At 39.7% G+C, this 20,321-nt stretch overlaps 1 protein-coding gene across 1 annotated transcript in view; it reads right to left on the reverse strand.

The window, feature by feature from the left end:
• The window catches only part of CLYBL (citramalyl-CoA lyase), a 106,086-nt gene that overhangs the window by 64,528 nt on the left and 21,237 nt on the right, over window positions 1–20,321 (reverse strand). Inside the window, exon 2 of the mRNA XM_016203838.2 lies at window positions 16,841–17,027. Within this exon, the coding sequence (XP_016059324.2) occupies window positions 16,841–17,027 (187 nt within the window). The remainder of the gene's footprint in view (window positions 1–16,840; window positions 17,028–20,321) is intronic.

A 20,321-nucleotide genomic window follows, 5' to 3' on the forward strand; every position in this document is an offset into this window, starting at 1 on the left:
AGAAAGAATGTAAATAGTCAGCAGTAGGAGAATGGTTAACTGAATTGAAATGAAACTACCTGATGCATATTATACATCTATTAAAATAATAAATATTTTTGCCTGGCCAGCAAGGCTCAGTGGTTGAATGTCTACCTATGAACCAGGAGGTCACAGTTTGATTCCTAGTCAGGGCACATGCCCACGTTGTGGGTTGGGTCCCTGGTCGATCGAGGTAACCGATTGATGTTTCTCACATCGATGTTTTTCTCTCTCTCTGTCCCTTCCTCTAACAATCAATAAAAACATATTCTTGGGTGAGGATTAAAATAAATAAATAATAATTTTCAAAAAAAGAAAGTCAGGCCTAAGTCTACCAATAAGAATCAAAACCAACGCATCTGATGCCAAGGCCCATATGCCTTCTACATTTCAGTCTGGATACGTTAGGCTGCAGAGAATGGAAAACCCAATCCAGACTGGCTCAATTAAACACTAGGGGTATTTATGTGACAATATTCAGTGGTGGGGGAGCTTCTGGGATGGCAATGAAAGCAGCTCAACAGTGTCAAGGATGCCTGTCTCTTCTGTACCCACTTTGCCACCCACAATGTTGTCTTTGTTCTAGGGCAGGTCGTCCTTAGTAGTAACTGGCGACATGCCTCTTTGTCACTGTTAGCAGGAAAGAAAAACTGATTCGCCATGGTTCTCTTTTAAGAGGAAAAAACACTTTAGAAGAAATCTTCAGCAAGCCACTCCAGATAACTCAGTGGCTATAAAATGTGATTGTTGGTAAGAAGACTGAATTACCCTTCTCTGGCTTAGTCAGACTAAGCCCTTGAATTGGGATGGATTCCCCAAACTTAATACCCATTGCTCAGTGTCAGAGAAGGGGGAGTACACCACAGTGGTGTCACCCCCAACTCTCCCGAGAGCAGCAAAGTAGCGCAGGCAGGCACAGTGCTGAGTACCAGGTTACAGACCCTACCCCTGCCCTCATGTGGCTTCCAGGCCATATGAAAGACAAACACTGCACAAGTCTGACAGGTATGATGCATGTTACAGAAGGGAAAGTACATTTAGCACACGCAGAACATAGAGCCTGGGTGATCAAGAAATCTCAGTGGTCTGGAAGGCCTTCTAGGGATGATGCTCCTGGTGAGACTTGAAGGATGCTGGCAGAGGGAAGAGCACATGTGGAGACTGGAGTGGAGAACAAGCTGTACAACTCTCACACTTGACGTTAAGTCCCTTGGGACACCTCCCAGCCAGAGACCAAGACCAATCATTTGCTCAGCCACTCATTCATGCCTGCATTCATTCACAAATATCTACTTGCAGCAGGTGAGAACATGTATACATCACTGGCAAAAGGAACTTATTTAACAGATGATCAGTCTGTGAATGAGCCAAGCCTAACCCTTTCCCTTCTTTCTCATTTTCATCCTATTGTTTATTTGAACTTCCATTGGATTCTGGACCCCCCCCCCCAAAAAGTGCTGAACTACATTTCAAACTACAAATGGTACATTTTGCTATCGCTAAGGTTTAAGTTAAGTTTGAAAGAAAGAGAATTTGGAATTATTAAGTTCAAATGAGGTTTTAAGATTATAAGTATATTTTAACAACTTGTGTTGTCTTATTAGGAGTGTCTATGGATAGGCCCATGCACTTCTGATTTCAAACTTCAGCATATGCAGAAAGTGACAGTATCAATAAAAATACAAGCTGAAGGAAAAAAGGAACAAGCTGCTTAACACACAGAATTTGGTAAACAAAGCATATAAATTTCACTCAGCTTTTCTGAGAAACATTCTATTTAAGATAGCAGTATAGCCCGGCAGGGTGTAGCTCAGCGGTTGAGCATCGACCTAGGATCCAGGCGATCAGGGTTCGATTCTGAGTCTGGGCACATGCCCGGGGGTTGCAGGCTAGCTGATCAATGACTCTCTCATCATTGATGTTTCTATCTCTCCCTCTCTTTTCCTCTCTCTGAAATCAATAAAGATATATTAAAAAAAAAAAAAAAAAAAGATAGCAGTATATTTCACTTCATGGAGAATTATAACTTTCTATTACTGCTTTTTCAAAACTTTAGGCTTTTCCAAACCAATAAGCATCAGATGCAGCATTTAGTCTGATTAAAAAAACTCTGCCCTCTGAAATGTCAATAAAAGAATGCCTTAGAACAAAATGATTCTTGCCATGAGGACATCTATATTTTTCATTCATTTTGGTGGTTGAAACTGCATTTGGACAATGATGTGTAACTTGCACATTGTGAGTACTTGCTAAATATCAAAGCAGTAGGAATAGGCAGAGAGAAAAGGGAAAGCATTCAGGCTGCATTTAAAGGTCTTTAATAAACGTTCCTCACAGCTTGAGCTCAGCTGTGTAGAGGCCAGGAGACCAGGGCACTCCAACAGGGCCAAGTGCAGCTCCAGGCCCAGGCTGAGGTCCAAGGTAATTATTCTTTAACCAAGCCCAGGCTCCCCTCTGCCCTCGCTTCCTCCCGGAGAGCTGCTCCTTCTCCCACAGGGCCTGCTCCAGTGAAACCTTGTTCTCAGGAAAGGATCTGATAAAGTTGTCCTATCTGTTAGGGTTCTTCCTGAAGCAAGGGACAGAAAAGCACCTCCAACTGGCTTAAGCCAAAGGTGACTTCAGTGGCCCAGGTGAGTGTTTTGCAGGTCAGAGATTTTACTTCAGGTTCTGCTGGAATCAGGCCCAAACAGCACTCTCAGGGCTTGATTCCTCTCCATCCCTCAGTCCCGACTTCTCTGAAGAGGCTTCATTTTTGGCTCCATGAGGGGAACCCTGGACACACCTGGCTCCCCAGGTACCATGGCTGCAGCAACCCCAGACTCACCTCCTCTCAGGTGAGATCCTTTAAGAAAAAAACTCACCCCTTTCTCCCACAACAGGACTGAAGTTCACTGATTCGACTGGCTAATGTCACATGTCCTAGACTGAGCCAGTCACTGTGACCAACTGAATGCAATTCACTGATTGGTTAGCCCTGAACCCCAGACTCTGTGGGGGCTGAAGCCACACCCACACTGCAGGGAATGGAATGGAAACCAGCAGCTGACCACTGAAGGAAAAATGGATGCTTGGTGGCAAACCACAAATGTCTGTTATATCCACTCACATTGTTCCCAGGAGTATTTCCATTCTTGCAGGAGAGGGAGCTTTAGAACAAAAGTCTCGAATGGCTCTCGAATCATAGAGATTCCAGTGCTCTGCCAACCTTGTTGGGGGCACTGCTTCCTCAGGTCCTTGGCCTAAGGCATCCAGTGGCCACCTGACCTGGTGTGTGCACAGGGACACACAGCCTCTTCTCCAACATAAGCAAACACATGATATGACATGACATGACATGATCGCTTCACATGTAAGCCTCTACCAGAAAACCAGGGTGTTGATGTGACTGATCTTCATATAATTATCCCCATTAGTAATGGGATGGATATGCACAGGATTAGCTACCTCGATCCCTAACCTGATTGATACCCATGTGATTATTTACCATGAAGACATACCCTTCTCTGTTTCTAATGCAATTACCTTTCTCCATATAGATGGAATTGATGCCCATGTGGTAACTTGCTCCAGATACACAGGTGATTGATGCCCGTGCAATTATCTAGCACAATAATATGCCAGTGATTGATACCCATGTGATTATCTGCTAAGATGATACCCATGCAAATGAAAATTGGCAAGTCCTGCAAGCTCTAATAACAATCCTCACCAATAAGCCAACACTAATGGCTAAGACTTAAGGAAGTTTCTTCTTTAAAAATAAAAAGGCCACACATACATTGTTAAGTGTATATGTGTATCTACATGTGTGCGTATAAATGTATGTGTGTGTGAGAGATCCATCTTTTTGTAGCATTTACAGTAAAATTTGGAATTGGACTATAAAAGTGAATAAAAATAAATGTCAAGGCTCTTTTTAGCTCTAAAATTCTCAGATTCTAGGGTCTAACAATAACTGGAAAAGGATTACTGATTTCATAGAAAGTGGCATCAGTTCGTGTTTTAGTTCACAGACTTTAGTTCCTAGTGACTATTTTTGGTCCCTTGGTGGCCACATAAAAAGGGAATTGCTGATGCAAATAACTATGTACAACTGAAGGTGGGGCTCACATGTGCCGCAGTAAGGCCACGTTTCCAACTCCAGGGCACGTGCCATGTTACAGACAAGACCACACTCAGCTTTACTTCCCAGCCTCCATGCTCTTAAAAAGAAACAGTCTAAGTAATAGCATGTTTAGTCATTTATCTTGCTCCCTTTTCCCAATTCACTGTTCTGACTTTTGAGAAAAGCATGTAATATCCCCATAGAATTCGATGATTTTCTTTGTTATTGTAAAAAAATGCTAATCCATGAAGAGAACCTTCCTGGGTAATGTTAATTCAGCTGCCTGTTTTATAATAGGATTATGTTTTCCAGGATTTCAAAACCCCACTTGTTAGCTACCAAATAGACTTCTACAACAGCTATAAAATCTAATTTAATCCCTATTGGCATTAACAAAATAGCTGAGGTACAATTTACGTCTAACTACACTTAACACCCTACAACCTCCAATAAATACATAACATTTCTTTTGAAGTTATAAAAGGAAACTGTTCAGTGGGATAACCAGAGTCTCATGGGTCCAATCATGCAATATCTCTAAGGCAGAACAAATGTTGTTTACATACGGTAAGGATTATGGGGAAAGTTTATTTAAACAGATTAATTCATGTTTACATGTATTAATGCTCCCTTTTCCATCATGCAAATTCAAGTTAAAATGATCTTCATTTCTTTCATTTGAAAACAATTATAGGGGGAATTGACTATTTGGTCTGTTACCATTTAGTTTAAGAAACTAATTAGGTTAGAATAAATTTCAGAATAGAACAAACACTACGCCAAACTCAAGGTAGAAGGCTAATATCATATTTCACTTTACGAAGAGGGAGGGCATTTTTTGGAGGGTGGGTGAAGATAAGGGAAGGGGGAAGGGACCCCAAATGATCCCATGAGCCAGAGTGAGTGGAAGCAGATTCCCTTTTGTCTTTGGCTCTTCATTCCTGTATCGCCCTTTCTTCAAAAACACAGTTGAGTAGGCATTAAAGGGCCTTCTGGGAATGTAAAACTCGAGCTCGGTGAAACAGACATATTTCTTCTCCCATTCTTCCTCCTTCAGACAGGTGACTATCGGGAAGCTTATGGTAGGCCAGATGGGAACAGAGATATGCTGGCAAATACTGTTTCAAGATGAAGGAGAGGAAAACAAGGAGGCTGACATGTAACATATCAAAGAATATCCAAGTGCTAGGAAGTTGAACATGAATCTCAGGGCAGTTCAACCTCTTTAAAGATGCAAATTGCCGTCAAACACAGAAAACAGTAGGGTTCTGTTTATCCTTTCACCAAGGGTGCAAACTGCTAATCAGGCTCCATTGCTGGGCTGGCCACTTTGTTTATCAATAAACAGGAAGACAGTTAGACTATAATTTTCCTGCCTAGTACTGGTAGCCAAAAGGAAATGCTGGCAGCTTGGTAGTACTGAGTTCCAGTTGCATCAAAACCCAATTATTATTGTAATAATGTATGGGTGTTTGCAAGTTGCACAGGCGCTCTACACATGTCCACAGAATCATGTGAAACATATTGGCAGAGAACAAGCTTGGTGATACACGGACTAAGGGGACCTGTCAAAATAGGCTGGTCCTCCAAGAACTCAGCTGCGGAGTGTTGTTTAAAAACACACACACACTGGAAAAGAATTAACATGGCAGATATGGAAATCTTCTACATGTTAACACAACACAACAAAAACACGGCTTGACTAAAATAAAACAACAAATAGGCAATAATCTCAGCTCCAAAATGGGAAATTTGATTGGAATGTGCTATAATTGCCACAACAAGCTCTATTACCACAGAATGCTTATACAACCCTAACAAAGATGCTCAGTGATTTTCATGTCAGTGGAGCTACATTCCCGACATACTATAAGATCCAAATCTAAAATACAGGACAAGATTTAAAACCTGTTAACAAAAATTCGATCATATATGTGTTTAGGCACTCAAATGGTCCAAATCATGACCTTAGCTCTTTGCTTCATTCTGCCTGTATTGATGCATCTGTGAAAGATTAAGGTGCACTCCAAACTTCATATAAATCCTGAGATGGAGCATGACAAATATGAAATACAAAAGGGCTATACTTTCCACAACACAGGCTTCTATTTTTTTTAGACTTTGATAGATTTTTTTTAGACTTTGATAGATGGTGTTTCTTTTAATGTTGACATAATACATGTAATGTAAGTTATCATTACACTGATCATGTGTAACTCATTTATTCATCAAATGTTTGGTGAGTACCTACTATATGCCAGACACAATGGCAAGCTGTGGGGGATACAATGGCACCCTCTTCACAAAGCTGACTGTTTAACAGGGAAGCAGATGTGGAACAAGTCATTACATTAAGGTGTGATGACTGCCATGATTGAGTAGGTGGAACAGTTACTTTTATGTGCCCACAACCAGTCTTCACTGCTGTGTCTAGCCCTCCAAGATGCCAACCCACAGCAACCTGCCCTGGAAACTTGATTTAGGAAACTATGGATCACTTCTTGCTAGGACAATACTTGGACAAGTGAAAATTTGACAAGTTCTGTATGGCTGTGTTAATAACTCTCATTGGCAAGTGTAGTGAGCAGCTCTAGGGTGTGGACTGTCTGGCTTCCTCATTTATTAGATGTGTGACCTTGGGTAAGTTTGTTAACCTCTCTGTATTCCACTTTCCTTACCTGTCAATGGGGAAAATAATAGGAATTCTTGCATAGAGATGCTGTGAGCATGAAGTGAGTTAGTTCATGTAAAGAACTTAGAAATACAGTAGACCCCCTTACCCATGAGGGATACATTCCAAGACTCCCAACGGATGCCTGAAACTGGGGATAGTACTGAGCCCTATATATACACCATATTTTGTTCTATATGTACATACCTGCAATAAAGTTTAATTTATAAATTAAGCACCGTAAGAGATGAACAAAAACTAATAAAATAGAACAATTATAACAATGTATTGTAATAAAAGTTATGTGAACATGGTCTTTCTCTATAACTGATCTGATAAGCTAGATGGCTACTAAGTGACAATGGGTGAGTGGTGTATACAGCATGTATACATTGGATAAACAGATGATTCATGTCCTGGGTGGGAGAGAGAGGGACAATGCAAGATTTTATTACACTACTCAGAACAGTGTGCAATTTAAAACTTATGAATTGTTAATGTCTAGAACTTTCCATTTAATATTTTTGGACTGTGGTTGATAGCAGGTAACTGAAATCCCAAAAAGCTAAAGTACAGATAAAGGAGGACTACTGTAGTGCTGGCACACCGGAAGTACTCAATACATTGTCTCTAAGTACTGTATTGTCCTTAGAGCACCTTCAGCACCATGGTCAGCTCCAAGTCTGTTCTGTTAGGAAGTGCAGATGGAGGAAAAAATGATTGTGGGAAATTGCTTTCAGCCCAGAAATGGGCCAAAAAATTCAAGGAGACTGTCATCCTCTAGACAACTCAAGAGATAGGTATGATAATGCCTGTCCCCCCTCTGACCCCCAAAGTTGAAGGCTTATATGTGCAATATGTCTCCAGGGGAAATATGGAAAAGCCCAGTTGTGTCTCCCAGCTCAGAGAGTCATGACTGCCCTGATCCGTGGGAGTTCTTGATCTGGTTCTCCCAGACACTCTCATGTCTTGACTCCAAAATTGGGTTTTTCATACCCACTTCAGGCTACCTTTGCCCTGACAGCCTACTTGGAACAATTTTTTCCCATTTATTGGCTCTGCCTACTTTGCCTTCCCCCATGCACCCATACATTATAACCAGGAAAGAGGGGCTCTTGATACCCCCTGCACACTGCAACCCTGCACCAGCTGGGCCAGACTATCAACCTTCCCCTGGTACTAGGGAAGGGAGATTAGACAATATGGATGACAGGCTTAGTGAAATAGCCTATTGGGTCCTAACCCTAGCTTTGTTCTTCTGCCCTAGAAGGTTCCAAAAATTTATCGTCTATTGAAAAAACTTGAGTAGTCTTTGGGAAGCCCACTTTCATCTCAGGCCAGCTCACTGGCTCATCTTTCTCTCTAGGTTTTTGCTCTTCAGACGGATGTCTCAAAAGGTCTTTTTGGTCTAGTTATCTGGAGCTAATCAATACTTTGTCAAAGAACACATTGCTTCTTAGACTAGCCTTGACTGGAAATTCAGGGCCCAAATGTCAACTTTTGCTGGTTAATTTCTGACCAATGAATGGCTAGCACAATTGCATCACATGGGGAAAATTGCAAAAATGTATTTGAAACAGACAGCATATCTTTAGTAGAAAGACAGGCTATGTGTTGGGTTAATTCTTGACTTGACAATTACCCCTTTTCTTTTCCCATTAAAACATCATCTTAAAAAACAAAGCAAACAAAAAACCAAAAAAAATACATCATCTTCCCCAATCTACACAGCAGGTATAGAATAAGAATTATACCATTATCACTACCACCACCAACAACCTGATAAGCTCTAATATATTTAAAATACATGGCAAAAATGTGATATTATTATTATTATTATTTTTAGTTATCTCTCTAAATCAGAATGTTGAACTATGCCTTAAAATATTTCCACCTATTTATTATTGAAAACATGGTGGTATTTAATACTTCGTTTTGAATTGTGTCGACTAAAATAAGAAAGCTTGAAATAAAACACTATTCTCTTTGATAGAAAACATGTTGCTCTGTGAGGTTTCCTGCTGTCTCCCCTTTATTTTGGTGGTGGCAATGGGTACTTGGTTCTTTAGTCACAGTGATTTAGCAAACTGAAACCTCTTGGGCTCATTTTGTGAAAATCACCTGTGGACTTCTGATAAAAAAAAGAAGAGGTTTACAACTGGTAGCTAAACTTGGAATAAGTTAAGTTTAATGATTTTCACTATAGTTTCCAAACTATTTCTTACTTCATTTCAGAGGAAATGGCTACAGTTTCCACTTTTATAAAGTTTCGGTTCATTTAAGCTGGCTTTCTTTCTTTCAATCCTTATTTTGAGCTGCAGCTCAAAGATCTGTTTTATTGCCTATACCTGGGCTTTCCATAGTCAGGTACATCACATTAGAGATCATACTCAGTCTTACTTAATTGGTTTCCTAGGAATTTCAGGAAAGAAATAACTGGCAATTTGAAGCCTGCATCTCTTTGTAAAGAGAGATTCTGTTGAGCTCATTAAATGGAAATTGCTGACTATTACGACCATAATAGAAATATTTTAATTCTTGCATTAAGAAGATGCCTGTTTTGAAGAATAAAACAATGAGGGTGGGGAGAGGGTGTGACTTTTGTTTTGTTTTGTTTTCTGGGTTTTGAAAACAATTACTCCACAAAAGAGGACAGGTTATTTAAGGGTATGAAGAGATTGACATAACACTGAAAACACTTTACTACTTTTATAAAAACCTGGATAGGTTTTTATATCAGAAACTTTAAGGATCAAAAAGACCTTGCAGCGTTGCTAAGCACAGTTCAGCTTTCCATACTGTTCCCAAAAGACTCACAGAAACCCCAATTCCTATTGAAGAAATCTCCCAAGCTCTTAAGTCTTTTAATAAAGGCAAGGCCCCTGGGAGAGGAGCCCTCCCATCCTAATTTCACACCCCTATTGAAGAGGAGTTAGCTCCCCACACCCCTGTATACATTTAATCATTCATTGCCCGTCAGCTAGCTTTCTCCCTGTGGGGAGAGAACACCTCGCTAATCTACTAATTTATTTCAAAGTGACAGCACTGAGGTATTTAAAATTTAACCAAATGGATTTGTGTGTGCATATGGTGAGTACAAATGGGGCTTTAGTGTCTATGTATGAGTGTGCAGAAGTATGTATGTGCACATGCTGAAAATGCAGTCAAACAAGAGAGCACAAATCAAATAGAATACATATGTTTGGGGTAGAAAAGGATTTTCCATGTGGATAGCAATTAGAGGTATTTGAGAGTAACTCAGGAGTTAACTGGTTTAAAACAGTGAGTGTCAGGAAATCATTCATATTACTCAAAAATTAATAGGAAGCCAATAACTGGATATTTGGTGTTTCTTAATGAGCAACTCATTTGCAAATGCAATGACTGCAGGTTCTGCAGAGTCTGACAGGAGTCCTTGTATGAATTGTTTGTGAAGAGGCACCTTGAAAGTGGCTTACTGTGGGGGGACACCATCACACTCCCATCGCCTCTACAGCCACTAACCTTCCTTAAGGCCTCACGTGTGTCCTGGTACCCAAGACGGATGGAAGGAGCAGAAGCATTCAAAGAACAGAGGGGTGATCCTATGGAACTTCTGAAAAACTGACCATTGCTAAGAGGACAAATGGCTTCTTCTTGCTTTTCACAGTGGAAGGCAGCTTGGACAAGTCAGCCCTCCTGGCAGCCACAGGTTCTGTGCCAGGCAGAGAAGATGGTGGGAAAGGGAGTCCCTGCTCCAATCAGGCACTCTGCTGAACACTCTGCTGAGGGCAGCTCTCCTCCCATGACAGTCCTCCTGCCTCTGTTTCCCACACGGAGAAAGTCCCGCCAGTCTTGCTCAGGACCAGCCCTCAGCCCAGCCTTCTCTTGCTCCGAATCATTCTCTCGGGGCCCAGGCCCTCACAGGCAGATTTGGCCAGCTCCCTCTACCCTTGTTTTACTCCCTTTCTGCCAAGAACTGTTCAAGAACCTGGCACAGAAATGCAAAGTAAAAGTCAATTGCTTAAGAAAGATAATTTTCTCTCTGGTTTCCTAAAGAAAAAAATAAGATCTAAGATATCTTTTCCTAGCCCCACAGTGTTAAGAAATCTGTGAGGGAACTTGAGAGAAAAAGTGGTATTTTGCTGTCTCTAGAGTCTTTTCTTTGTCTACAATAGTTGGGGGAGAATGTCAAAACAACAGCAAACTTGGCAAACTCCTACCTGTGCCAATATATTACCCTATGACAGGCAGGAATCCAACATCTAAATCAATACCAGCAAACCTTGGCATTGTAAACAATCATCAGAGACTTGAAGTATACATCAGACCCATGCCGAGGAGTATAGTTAAGACAACTGCTATTTACGTATTTATCAAACATGCATATAGCACTTACTATGTGACAGGCACTGTTCTAAGTACTTAAAAAAATCAGCCCATTTAATATAATTCTGTGGAGTAAATATTATTTTTAGCATGATTACCCTTCTTTCATGGAAGAGGAAACTGAGGCACAGAGAGGCGGAGTAATTTGCCCAATGTCACACCGTTAGGATGACATGCTAACAGAATCCAGACACAGTTTGGCTCCAAAGTCTGTGTTCTTGACCATCAAATATGTTCCTCTATGTGAAAGAGACATCTTAAGGAATATGCTAACTATCCATTCTCCTAAATTTTCTAAGCTTTATTCCTTTAAAAATGACACTACTGCTTTAATAAAAAGCAACATTTATTTAGCACTTGAGAGTTTACACAGTGCTTTTCTATTTGAGTCTCAAAGCTTGCCCTATGGCGGGCAGTGCAAGTTTCATCATCACCAATCTCATGGGACAGATAAGGAACAGAGGCTCATGAGATGACAGGGCTCCAGTTCAGCTAGACAGGGTTAAAACAGGGAAATGTAAGTGGGCCTTCTGTTGCCAAGTGCCCTACCCTTTTCACTGAGCCATACTGCTGGTATCAAGGTAAGTTGCCCACAGTGACAGCCCAGGTTAGTTTAGGTTCCTATAGAAAATCCTTTCTTGAATCACAATTCAGAGTTCCTCTTTGACTTCCCGAATGGTATGAGACCTCCCATGACCATAAACTCCTAACCTATCCCTGCTCTTTACAAATCAAATAGAAAAAAATGAGTTTATGTTTATATAAGTTGCCTCTGTGCTTCAGAGGGAAACCTTCTCTCAGGAACTATTTGAGGCTGTCCTCACCCAAACAAGGAAACATACCCAGAGATGCAAAGCCATAGGATACAGAAAACAGGTATCTAACACAAGAGCAAGGTGAAGGGAATGCAGTCCAGACTTGAGGGGATCAGGAGAATCAAGGAGAGATTTCACAGAGATGAAACTGGTAAAATACTGGATGCTTCTGAACATATTATGAAGAGATTTAGACAATCATTGAAGAGGTGGGTGTTAAATGAGTGACAACTGAATGGAAAACTAAGCCAGCAAAAAGAGGAAGGAGGGGGAGGGGGAAGGGGGAAGGAGGAAAAGGGGAAGAGGGAAGAGGGGGAGGAGGGGGGAGGAGAGGGAGAGGAGGAGGGGGAAACTAAACTTGTGAACTCCAGAGAAAACAACAGGTTGGCAGAAAAGGAAAGGCAATCAGTTTATTATAACATAGTTCAACTCTAAATTGTTTTTATACTGAATACTAGTCTCATCAAAGTTACATGTAGTCTTACTGAGACAACTGAGGGATGGCTCACACACAGTAGGGATAGGGTGATAGTGGAGACAGAAATAAATCCTATAGGAAGGAGTCAATATCATGCCTAAAATTGGGGAAAAATTCAAGAAGTATATTATTTAGAGATATGTGAGTGAATTCCCCAAGAATAAGCTAGAAGAGGTAAAAGGAATGGTCTCTGGAGAGGGGAAATCAAATAATAGTTAGGGGGCTGCTTTATTTCATAATTATTTGGCTTTTTATATGTAAGAATAAACTTTATACTAATTCTGTTCAAGTTTACAATAAATTTTTTTTAAAAGAATGGGTACTTTACTTTTGGCAATATGGCAGATCATATTCTCTAAAGGGCCATCTTAGTATAAAATGGATACATTTCAGCAAAAGTACTTTTTAATGCATTGCTGGGATCATAAGAATGTAAGGTAATTTTCCAGAGGCCAATGTAAAACAACAACAAAAAAAGTGAATTTAATTCTGATTTATGAGAGGTTAGGGGCCATGCAGCCATATTTGTTCCCCTCCTGCTTGCCATGATACCCAGTTCAGTAGTTACTCAATACTCATTTAAATGTTGAGTGTTTACATTTACATATTTAAACTTAAATAACTAAATACTTAAGTAAGTAAATAAATAAAAATAGCAACCCTGGACTCCTAGTTACTCCGCTTCTACCTTGTTGGCTCCCCCAAGTATCATGGAGATTCACCAGAAATCTGGGACTACTTGGCTTATTTTCACTGTGTCCCAGCAAGCAGGGGCTTAGTCCTGCATCTATCTCCTCATGCATTTAACCATGAGGAGAAGGTAAGAGGGAAGTGGAGACAGTCTTTTCATCACCCATGCCTGGGAAGGTGAGCTAGTAGTGCCTTCCTTGACATGAAGGAACTACTTAAACACAAACTGGATTAGCAGAACAGGATTAGAGCCCGCTGAAAGGTATTACATAATTATAAACTGCTCTGGGAACTCCTATTGTTTTCATTAGGAGCCAATGCTCCACAGAGTCAATCAAATGAAATTCTGGGTTAGTCTATTAATAAAATGAGATATAGCCCTGGCCCAGTAACTCTGTTAGAGCATCATCCCAATATGCCAAGGTTGTGGGTTCAACTCCTAATAAACCAAGTTTGCAGGTTTGATCCCTGGTCAGAGCACATACAACAAGCAACCAATGAATGCATAAATAAGTGGAACAACAAATTGATGTTTCTTTCTCTCCATTCCTCTCTTTCTCTAAAATCAAGAAATAAATTTTGAAAAATAAAATAAAATGAGATATAAAATGAAGTGACTAAATTTTAATAATCCCAAGAAAGTTGAATTAGGCAATAACAGTTCAGTTTAGCAAAACTATATATAAAACTAGATTCTCTGAAATGAAAGGTTTAATATGTGTTTCATATGAAATAAACACACTGAAAATGGTCTCTATTCTATCTCCTCCATCAAAAATAATATTCAAATAAAAAATATGATTAAGAGGTGAACTTCAAGACAGAAAAAAGTATATGAGATATGTGAGAAGTGTCAGATTTATCTGGACATTGCAAATGAATGAAAGTCCCTAGGTCTAAATGGATTACAACCCCAGGACGCTGAAAGAATCTGCAAATATGAACACAGGATTGCTGCCATAATCTCTGAAAAACCAAGTTGTACACAAAGGTGACAAACGAGAAAGAGAAGTCAAGGCACTAGCTTTCCAAGAAAGGGGGGAAAAGTTAATCATGGAATATGTCAACAGGTAAAATTGAGGCTGATCACTGGCAAAAATTCTAGGAGATAGAAATCTTAGTTCTGCCATTTAATGGTACTGTGACCTTGGACATATTTCAAAACTTTACTGTAAAGATTCAATAAAATAAGAAAACGAAGCATTTAATAAAAGCACCGCTTACATAGAAAAAAAACTCTCAGTAAATGGTATCACTTCAAAAAGAAGGTGATAACAGCTAGATACTGACATGGATTTTTCAATCAAGTCTCACCTAACTAACCTCACTTTTCTGGCGAGATGGAGCTGTAGGGGAAGAAAGTATTCCTAGACAGGTAGGTAGGGAAAGTATCTTCATTTTGAAATGGCACTAGAGAAAAATCTCTTATAATATCCATGTGAAAAGATTGAGTTTAGGAGAGTTGTGTGGTTGATAACTATATTTACAGTATTGATTCATGAACTTGGCCTCTCCATGCCTCATCTTCCTTAAGCGTAGAAGGAGTATATCACCTCACTGGGTTGTCATGCAGAAAACCCTTAGAGCAGTGCCTGGCATTTAGTCAGCACTATATAAATGCTTGTTAAATAAATTGGATCAGAAGTTTCTAGTGGCGTGTTTGGCTCCAACCTCTTCAACATTTCCATCAGAAACTTGCTAAAGTTTCATACAGTATACTGGTCAATTGCTCAGATAATATAAATGTTGGATGATGAAATAAAAAATCCAAAAAGACCATGCCTGGCTAGGGCTATGAAATAAAATACATGAGATAAAATGAAATACTGGATAGAAATTTTAAGAAAAAAAAATTTTTTAACAAGTACTAGCCTGGCTTTCCAGAACTTTCTGTGGATAAGAAAGGGAAATTTAAAATCTCAGCATGCATAAAACAGTGTGTGTAGCAATTAATGTGAAGTTTAAGTGCATTAGGAGAACTGGAGTGCCCTGATGAAGACACAGATGCCAAGATGGCGGGCACAGCTTGCCCATCATAAACTCTTCTCTCTCCTTTCCTTCCTTAGGTTCTGGATATAAGAATGAGCACTGGGTATAAGAATGGCTTAGGAACACAGATGAACAGGAGGGAAATGGGAGGCAATAATAGACCATATTTCCAACTCATCTGGATGGCAGGAAACAGCCTCAGGTAGGTATGGGAAGATAGCCTCAAGATGTGTGAAGAAATGTAATTAGAAGTTTATCTGGTCACCTAGTGCCTCACTGTGCTACATGCTAAAATACACTCCCCTCTAATCATGATTACTGCAGGATTTATCTAATCTATTTCCTATTGGAAATCAAGCCACTCACAGGCATTTTATCAATTTTTTTCCTCCTAATAATCCCTGTCCCTGACAAAAGAAGATTTTGTTATCCCACAGTATAGATAAGAAATTGAGGGAAAGAAGTAAAGTGAATTGCCCTGGGTCACACAGAACTGGAATTACAGTTTAGTATCTAATCTTAAGAGAGCACTACGTGAGTTTTGGAAGGGAGAATACTGGAATCACATTATATCCTTCAAGAAAGGGCTGATTTACCTTAATCTCTGGGAGAAAGAAGATTAATTGTGTTTTCCTTGGTGCATGCCAAAGACCTTGAGTAGACACTTTAGATTCCACATGCTTATTCTAATTTTTTTCCAAATACTTGGAAAGCCTTGGTTTGATCATTAGTAAGATGCTAGAAAACAACTTAAAAAAAATTTAAAGCTAATATTTGTTTGCTAGAATCTCCAAGAAAAGCAATTAATCAAGAAAGTTGTATAGTACAGCCACCCTTTTCACCAAGGACCAGAAACTATTCACTTAGACACAAGCTGAGATGGTCAGCTCCTCTGTCCCCCAGCCCCACAATCCATTCCCAGACCCACCTCACTGTATAGGGACTGGATAAAGGTCAAGCAAAAGCATGTTTTTAACTAAAAAAGTTCCATGCAAATGCTAATTATTGTTATAGCGATTTACATATTTCACCTAAATATTAAAAAAAAAATCCATGTTCGTTACAAAAACCTGGCAAACAAAGTTAAGCAAACCAAAATGAAAAGCCCCCATTATGCTACCACCCAGCAAGAACCTTTTGTACCTGTTTAGGATTGGACATTTTCTAAGGCTCATTTCTCTGGTCAGGCCATGAGGAAGTCAGCCAAAAGGGGCAACCCTAAGGTTCCATGGGCAGTTTCCCTTTAATTAAGTAGGGAAAATGGTGATTTATCTGTAGAAGATTAGTTTTTTATTTTCTTGGCACTTGTCCCAGAAGAGATAAGGCCACTATTTAATGTACCTCAGGGTAAAAGGAATAAATTCCTAATTGCTTCTTACTGGCCTGAAAAATTTACACATTTCTAGGAATAAATCACTTATCCAAACTAACAAATATCATGGGTAAAATGAATTGTGACTATCTCTTTATCTATACATGCACAGTCATGATTTTAAATACATTTTGTTGGATTCTTCCTTTCTCTTGGAGAAAAGAGACACACACATTCAGAACCCATACAAGGGCTGAGTCAAGAATAGATAAGTAATCAGCAAAAGGGGAGAATAGTAGATTCTTTCCAAAGAGTGAGCAAATGCTACCAGGAGAGCACCAAATTTCAACCCATTTCTTTTTCCCATCCTAAGGAAAAATTACATCATTACCTTTTTGTTCATAGCCACACCATCCTCACAGTCAAGCACCGCACAGTCTACATTCAGGGATGGAATCTTCTTTATCTTCTTTTCATCATTTCCAGGTACATAGAGCACCGCCCTCCGGGGAATGTACTTGTGATCGGATGAGGAACTATATCCAAGCCTGGGCACATTGGCTGCCAGAGATGGTTTCCTGCAGGAGACATAATTGGGATTAGTCCGAAATAGAATTTGTTTACAAGTTTTTGAAAAACCTCATTTTAATGTAAAATTAAAATAGAAAACATGGATACTTTCTTTTAATTATGGCAGAACACAATCACACATAACAACTGGGAAAACAATAATAACAGAAATAACCAAGAAAAGAAATTTCATTTTGGCTGAGATTTTAAAAATATATAACACTGCTTAGTGACACAATCTTCTGAGAGAAGAAGGGCTGTGTACCTATTTCTTCTTGGAAAAACCCATCCAGTATTAGTATACTGTCCAGATATCATCCATGGAGGAAAAGTAAAGTTTATATCCAAAAGTTCCTAAATAACATTTATATCCAAAAGTTCCTAAATAACACCACTACCTACAATTATATGAAAGTAAAAAAACAGAATATAAATGATGCAAGCATGAATCTTTTCCAGTGGAAAAATAAATGATTCAAGTTCAATTTTAATAACAGACAAGGATAGTTGGCCACTTCTTGAGTAAAAAGGACAGTTAATGAGAAAAGACCATTAATAGCTGTGTAATTGTGGGCAACTTAATTACTGGAAACTTCAGATTTTTCATTTATAAAAATAATACTCATGTTGCAGGATGTCGAGAGGATTAAGAAAGAGGAAATAATGCACGCAAACCACTTGGCGAGGGCCTGGCAGACATTAGCTCCTTGATGTGGCGGTGGGCGTAGCAGAACAGTAGCAGCTGTTGTTGTTACTAATGGAGAAACTCTACTGCCAGTAGCCCCCCGCCTGCTCCTAAACTCTGTGCTTTCCTTCCTTTCCCATTGTACTCAGTCTGGCCTCCTGAGGAAATAAGAGCAGTTGGCCAGAAGCTCCCTTGGCTCACCGTAGCCCCTACAGTTTCACCCTCACCTGGTCCATAGCTTGATCCTGGGAAAACCAAATTTTAGCCCATAATATATGATAAAGGAATGTGAAATCAGCTTTTATAACCAGGACAGGAACAGTTACATAATTTGCAGCTCCCAGTGTAAAACCAAAATGTAGAGCCCTTGTTCAAAACTCTTATTAGGAGCCGGCAGGGCGTGGCTCAGCGATTGAGCATCAACCTAGGATCCAGGAGATAGCAGTTCGATTCCTGGTCAGGGCACATGCCCGGGTTGAGGGCTTGATCCCCAGTCGGGGGCGTGCAGGAGGCAGCCAATCAATGACTCTCTCATTATTGATGTTTCTCTCTCTCTCCCTCTCTCTCTCCCCCCCTTCCTCTCTCTAAAATCAATAAAGATATATTAAAAAAAAAAAATCTATTAGGAATTTCAAGATGGTGACAGAAGAACATCAAACTAAGTACCAGACTCTTTTAAACCCAGTCTCACACCCACAAAGCCAGCCTTGCCCACAATAGACAGAGGTGAATGTCATGAAGGCTCCAGGTAAGGAAGGTTAAAGCCCCAGTGAATGGGTAATGCCCTGTTTACTCTCCCGGGATTAACAGTAGCATCCTTTTCAAAACCGGGTCAGCCAGACTCTTCAGGAGAGCTCTTTTTGTTTTTTTCCTAAGTTAATGCCATCGAATATTTTGAATGGTTGTAACATTCTGCCATGATTAGTGTGCCTTCTGACAATGTATCTCCAGAAAAATCACTGTCTCTCTGGGGCCTACAGATTCTGTGTGGGTGCCTCATTCCTCCTTGCAGCCAATCTTCATAAAGTCTAAGATTTGAGTCTGAGTCTTACTTCTTCACAATTAAGCACTGTGCTATGTGAGGTATGGTGAGATATACATGGATTTTAAAAGTGTACACGTCTTAGAAGACATTTTATTTAATATAAAATGTATTATGGTCTGCTAATTGAAGAGTGTCTGAAATATCTGTCATCATTTTTCATTGATTGAAAATATCTGGTTTATCTTACAAAAGAAAGAAACATAAGGTGTCCCCCAAAAATGTATACACACACTTTGGATAATTATAAAGGCAGTATTTATTAAAAAACATTTCGTTTTCAAAATTGAGCTATCAGCTGTTAAAGTGTGTACACATTTTTGGGGGACACCCTATATAATGATATAATAGCAACAATCACTTTCACTTACCATTCACACTGGAAACCAGAATTTTCAATATATATTTCCTTAAAAATAGCAAATATGCAATTAAAAGAGATGAAATTTTTATTTACCAGGAAATGCAAAATGACTTCTCATCAGGATTTGTTGTAACCACATGTGTAACAAGCAAAGACAGGATCAGATGGCTGTGGTGGAAAGAGGGCCCTGCCTACAGCTCTCCTCTCACCTTTCCTTTCTGCGTCTCTGACAGCTTGAATGTGCGGATATCTCTGCCCTGGTGGTAACTGACCTTTGCTTCATGAACACTGAGATTTCCTCCATGTGAAATAGCTTCTCACCACCGTATTGGATCTATACACTATTATCTCCAAGCACAATGAATCTTGAAGCCTGGGCCACCCAGACATGGCTGATGGTCATCTGTGGCATGACAAGTCATACCACTGTCACATGCTAAGCACTAGAGCAAAGCATTCCTAGGACATTTATATCATGCATAATATTTAATACAGACGACCATCTAAAAAAAGATCATCTGCCACTATTAAAAATGTTTCTGGTTTCCCAAAGTCTTCTACAATCATGAAAATAATGTTTTGCTCATCTCTTCCCCTGCTCAAAAGCTGTCAACAACTCCCCATTACCTACCCGATTCAGTTCAATCTCAGTTGATATCCCTTTCCTCAATTTATATCCCACTATTCCCATGAAGTAGCTATCACCTAAGGAAAATAAGATTATGATGTCTCCACAATATGCCATGTTCATTGTTTCCACTGTACCTTTGCTTCTGCTGGGAAAGTTTTTCCTCTCAGTTTATTTGAACCTTATGGATCCTTCAAACTCAGTTCAAGATCCACCTGAGCCTTTCCTGACCATCATCTTTAAACTCTCTTATCTTTAAATTAATTTGTCACTCATAAGTAAACCAGAATCAACCAACGATTGATTCCACTATCTAGGCTCATGTTAATCAAAGTGGCACAAGCTTTCTGGCGAGCCAGCTGATGACACCACTTAAGAGACGTTAAAAAAAGAGAGATTTTAAAAAGTTCCTACTCCTTGACACAATCATTTCAAGTAATTTGACCTAATTCCTTTTGGGAATTGCTATAGACTGAAGGTTTGTGTCCCCCCAAAATTCATATGTTGAAACCTAATCCCCAATGGGATGGTATTAGAAGTCCTGAGGGTGAAGTCCTCATGAATAGGATTAGTGCCGTTATAA

This window comes from Miniopterus natalensis, chromosome 2 (genome assembly GCF_054644295.1).
Source record: "Miniopterus natalensis isolate mMinNat1 chromosome 2, mMinNat1.hap1, whole genome shotgun sequence".
Lineage (NCBI taxonomy): Eukaryota > Metazoa > Chordata > Mammalia > Chiroptera > Miniopteridae > Miniopterus > Miniopterus natalensis.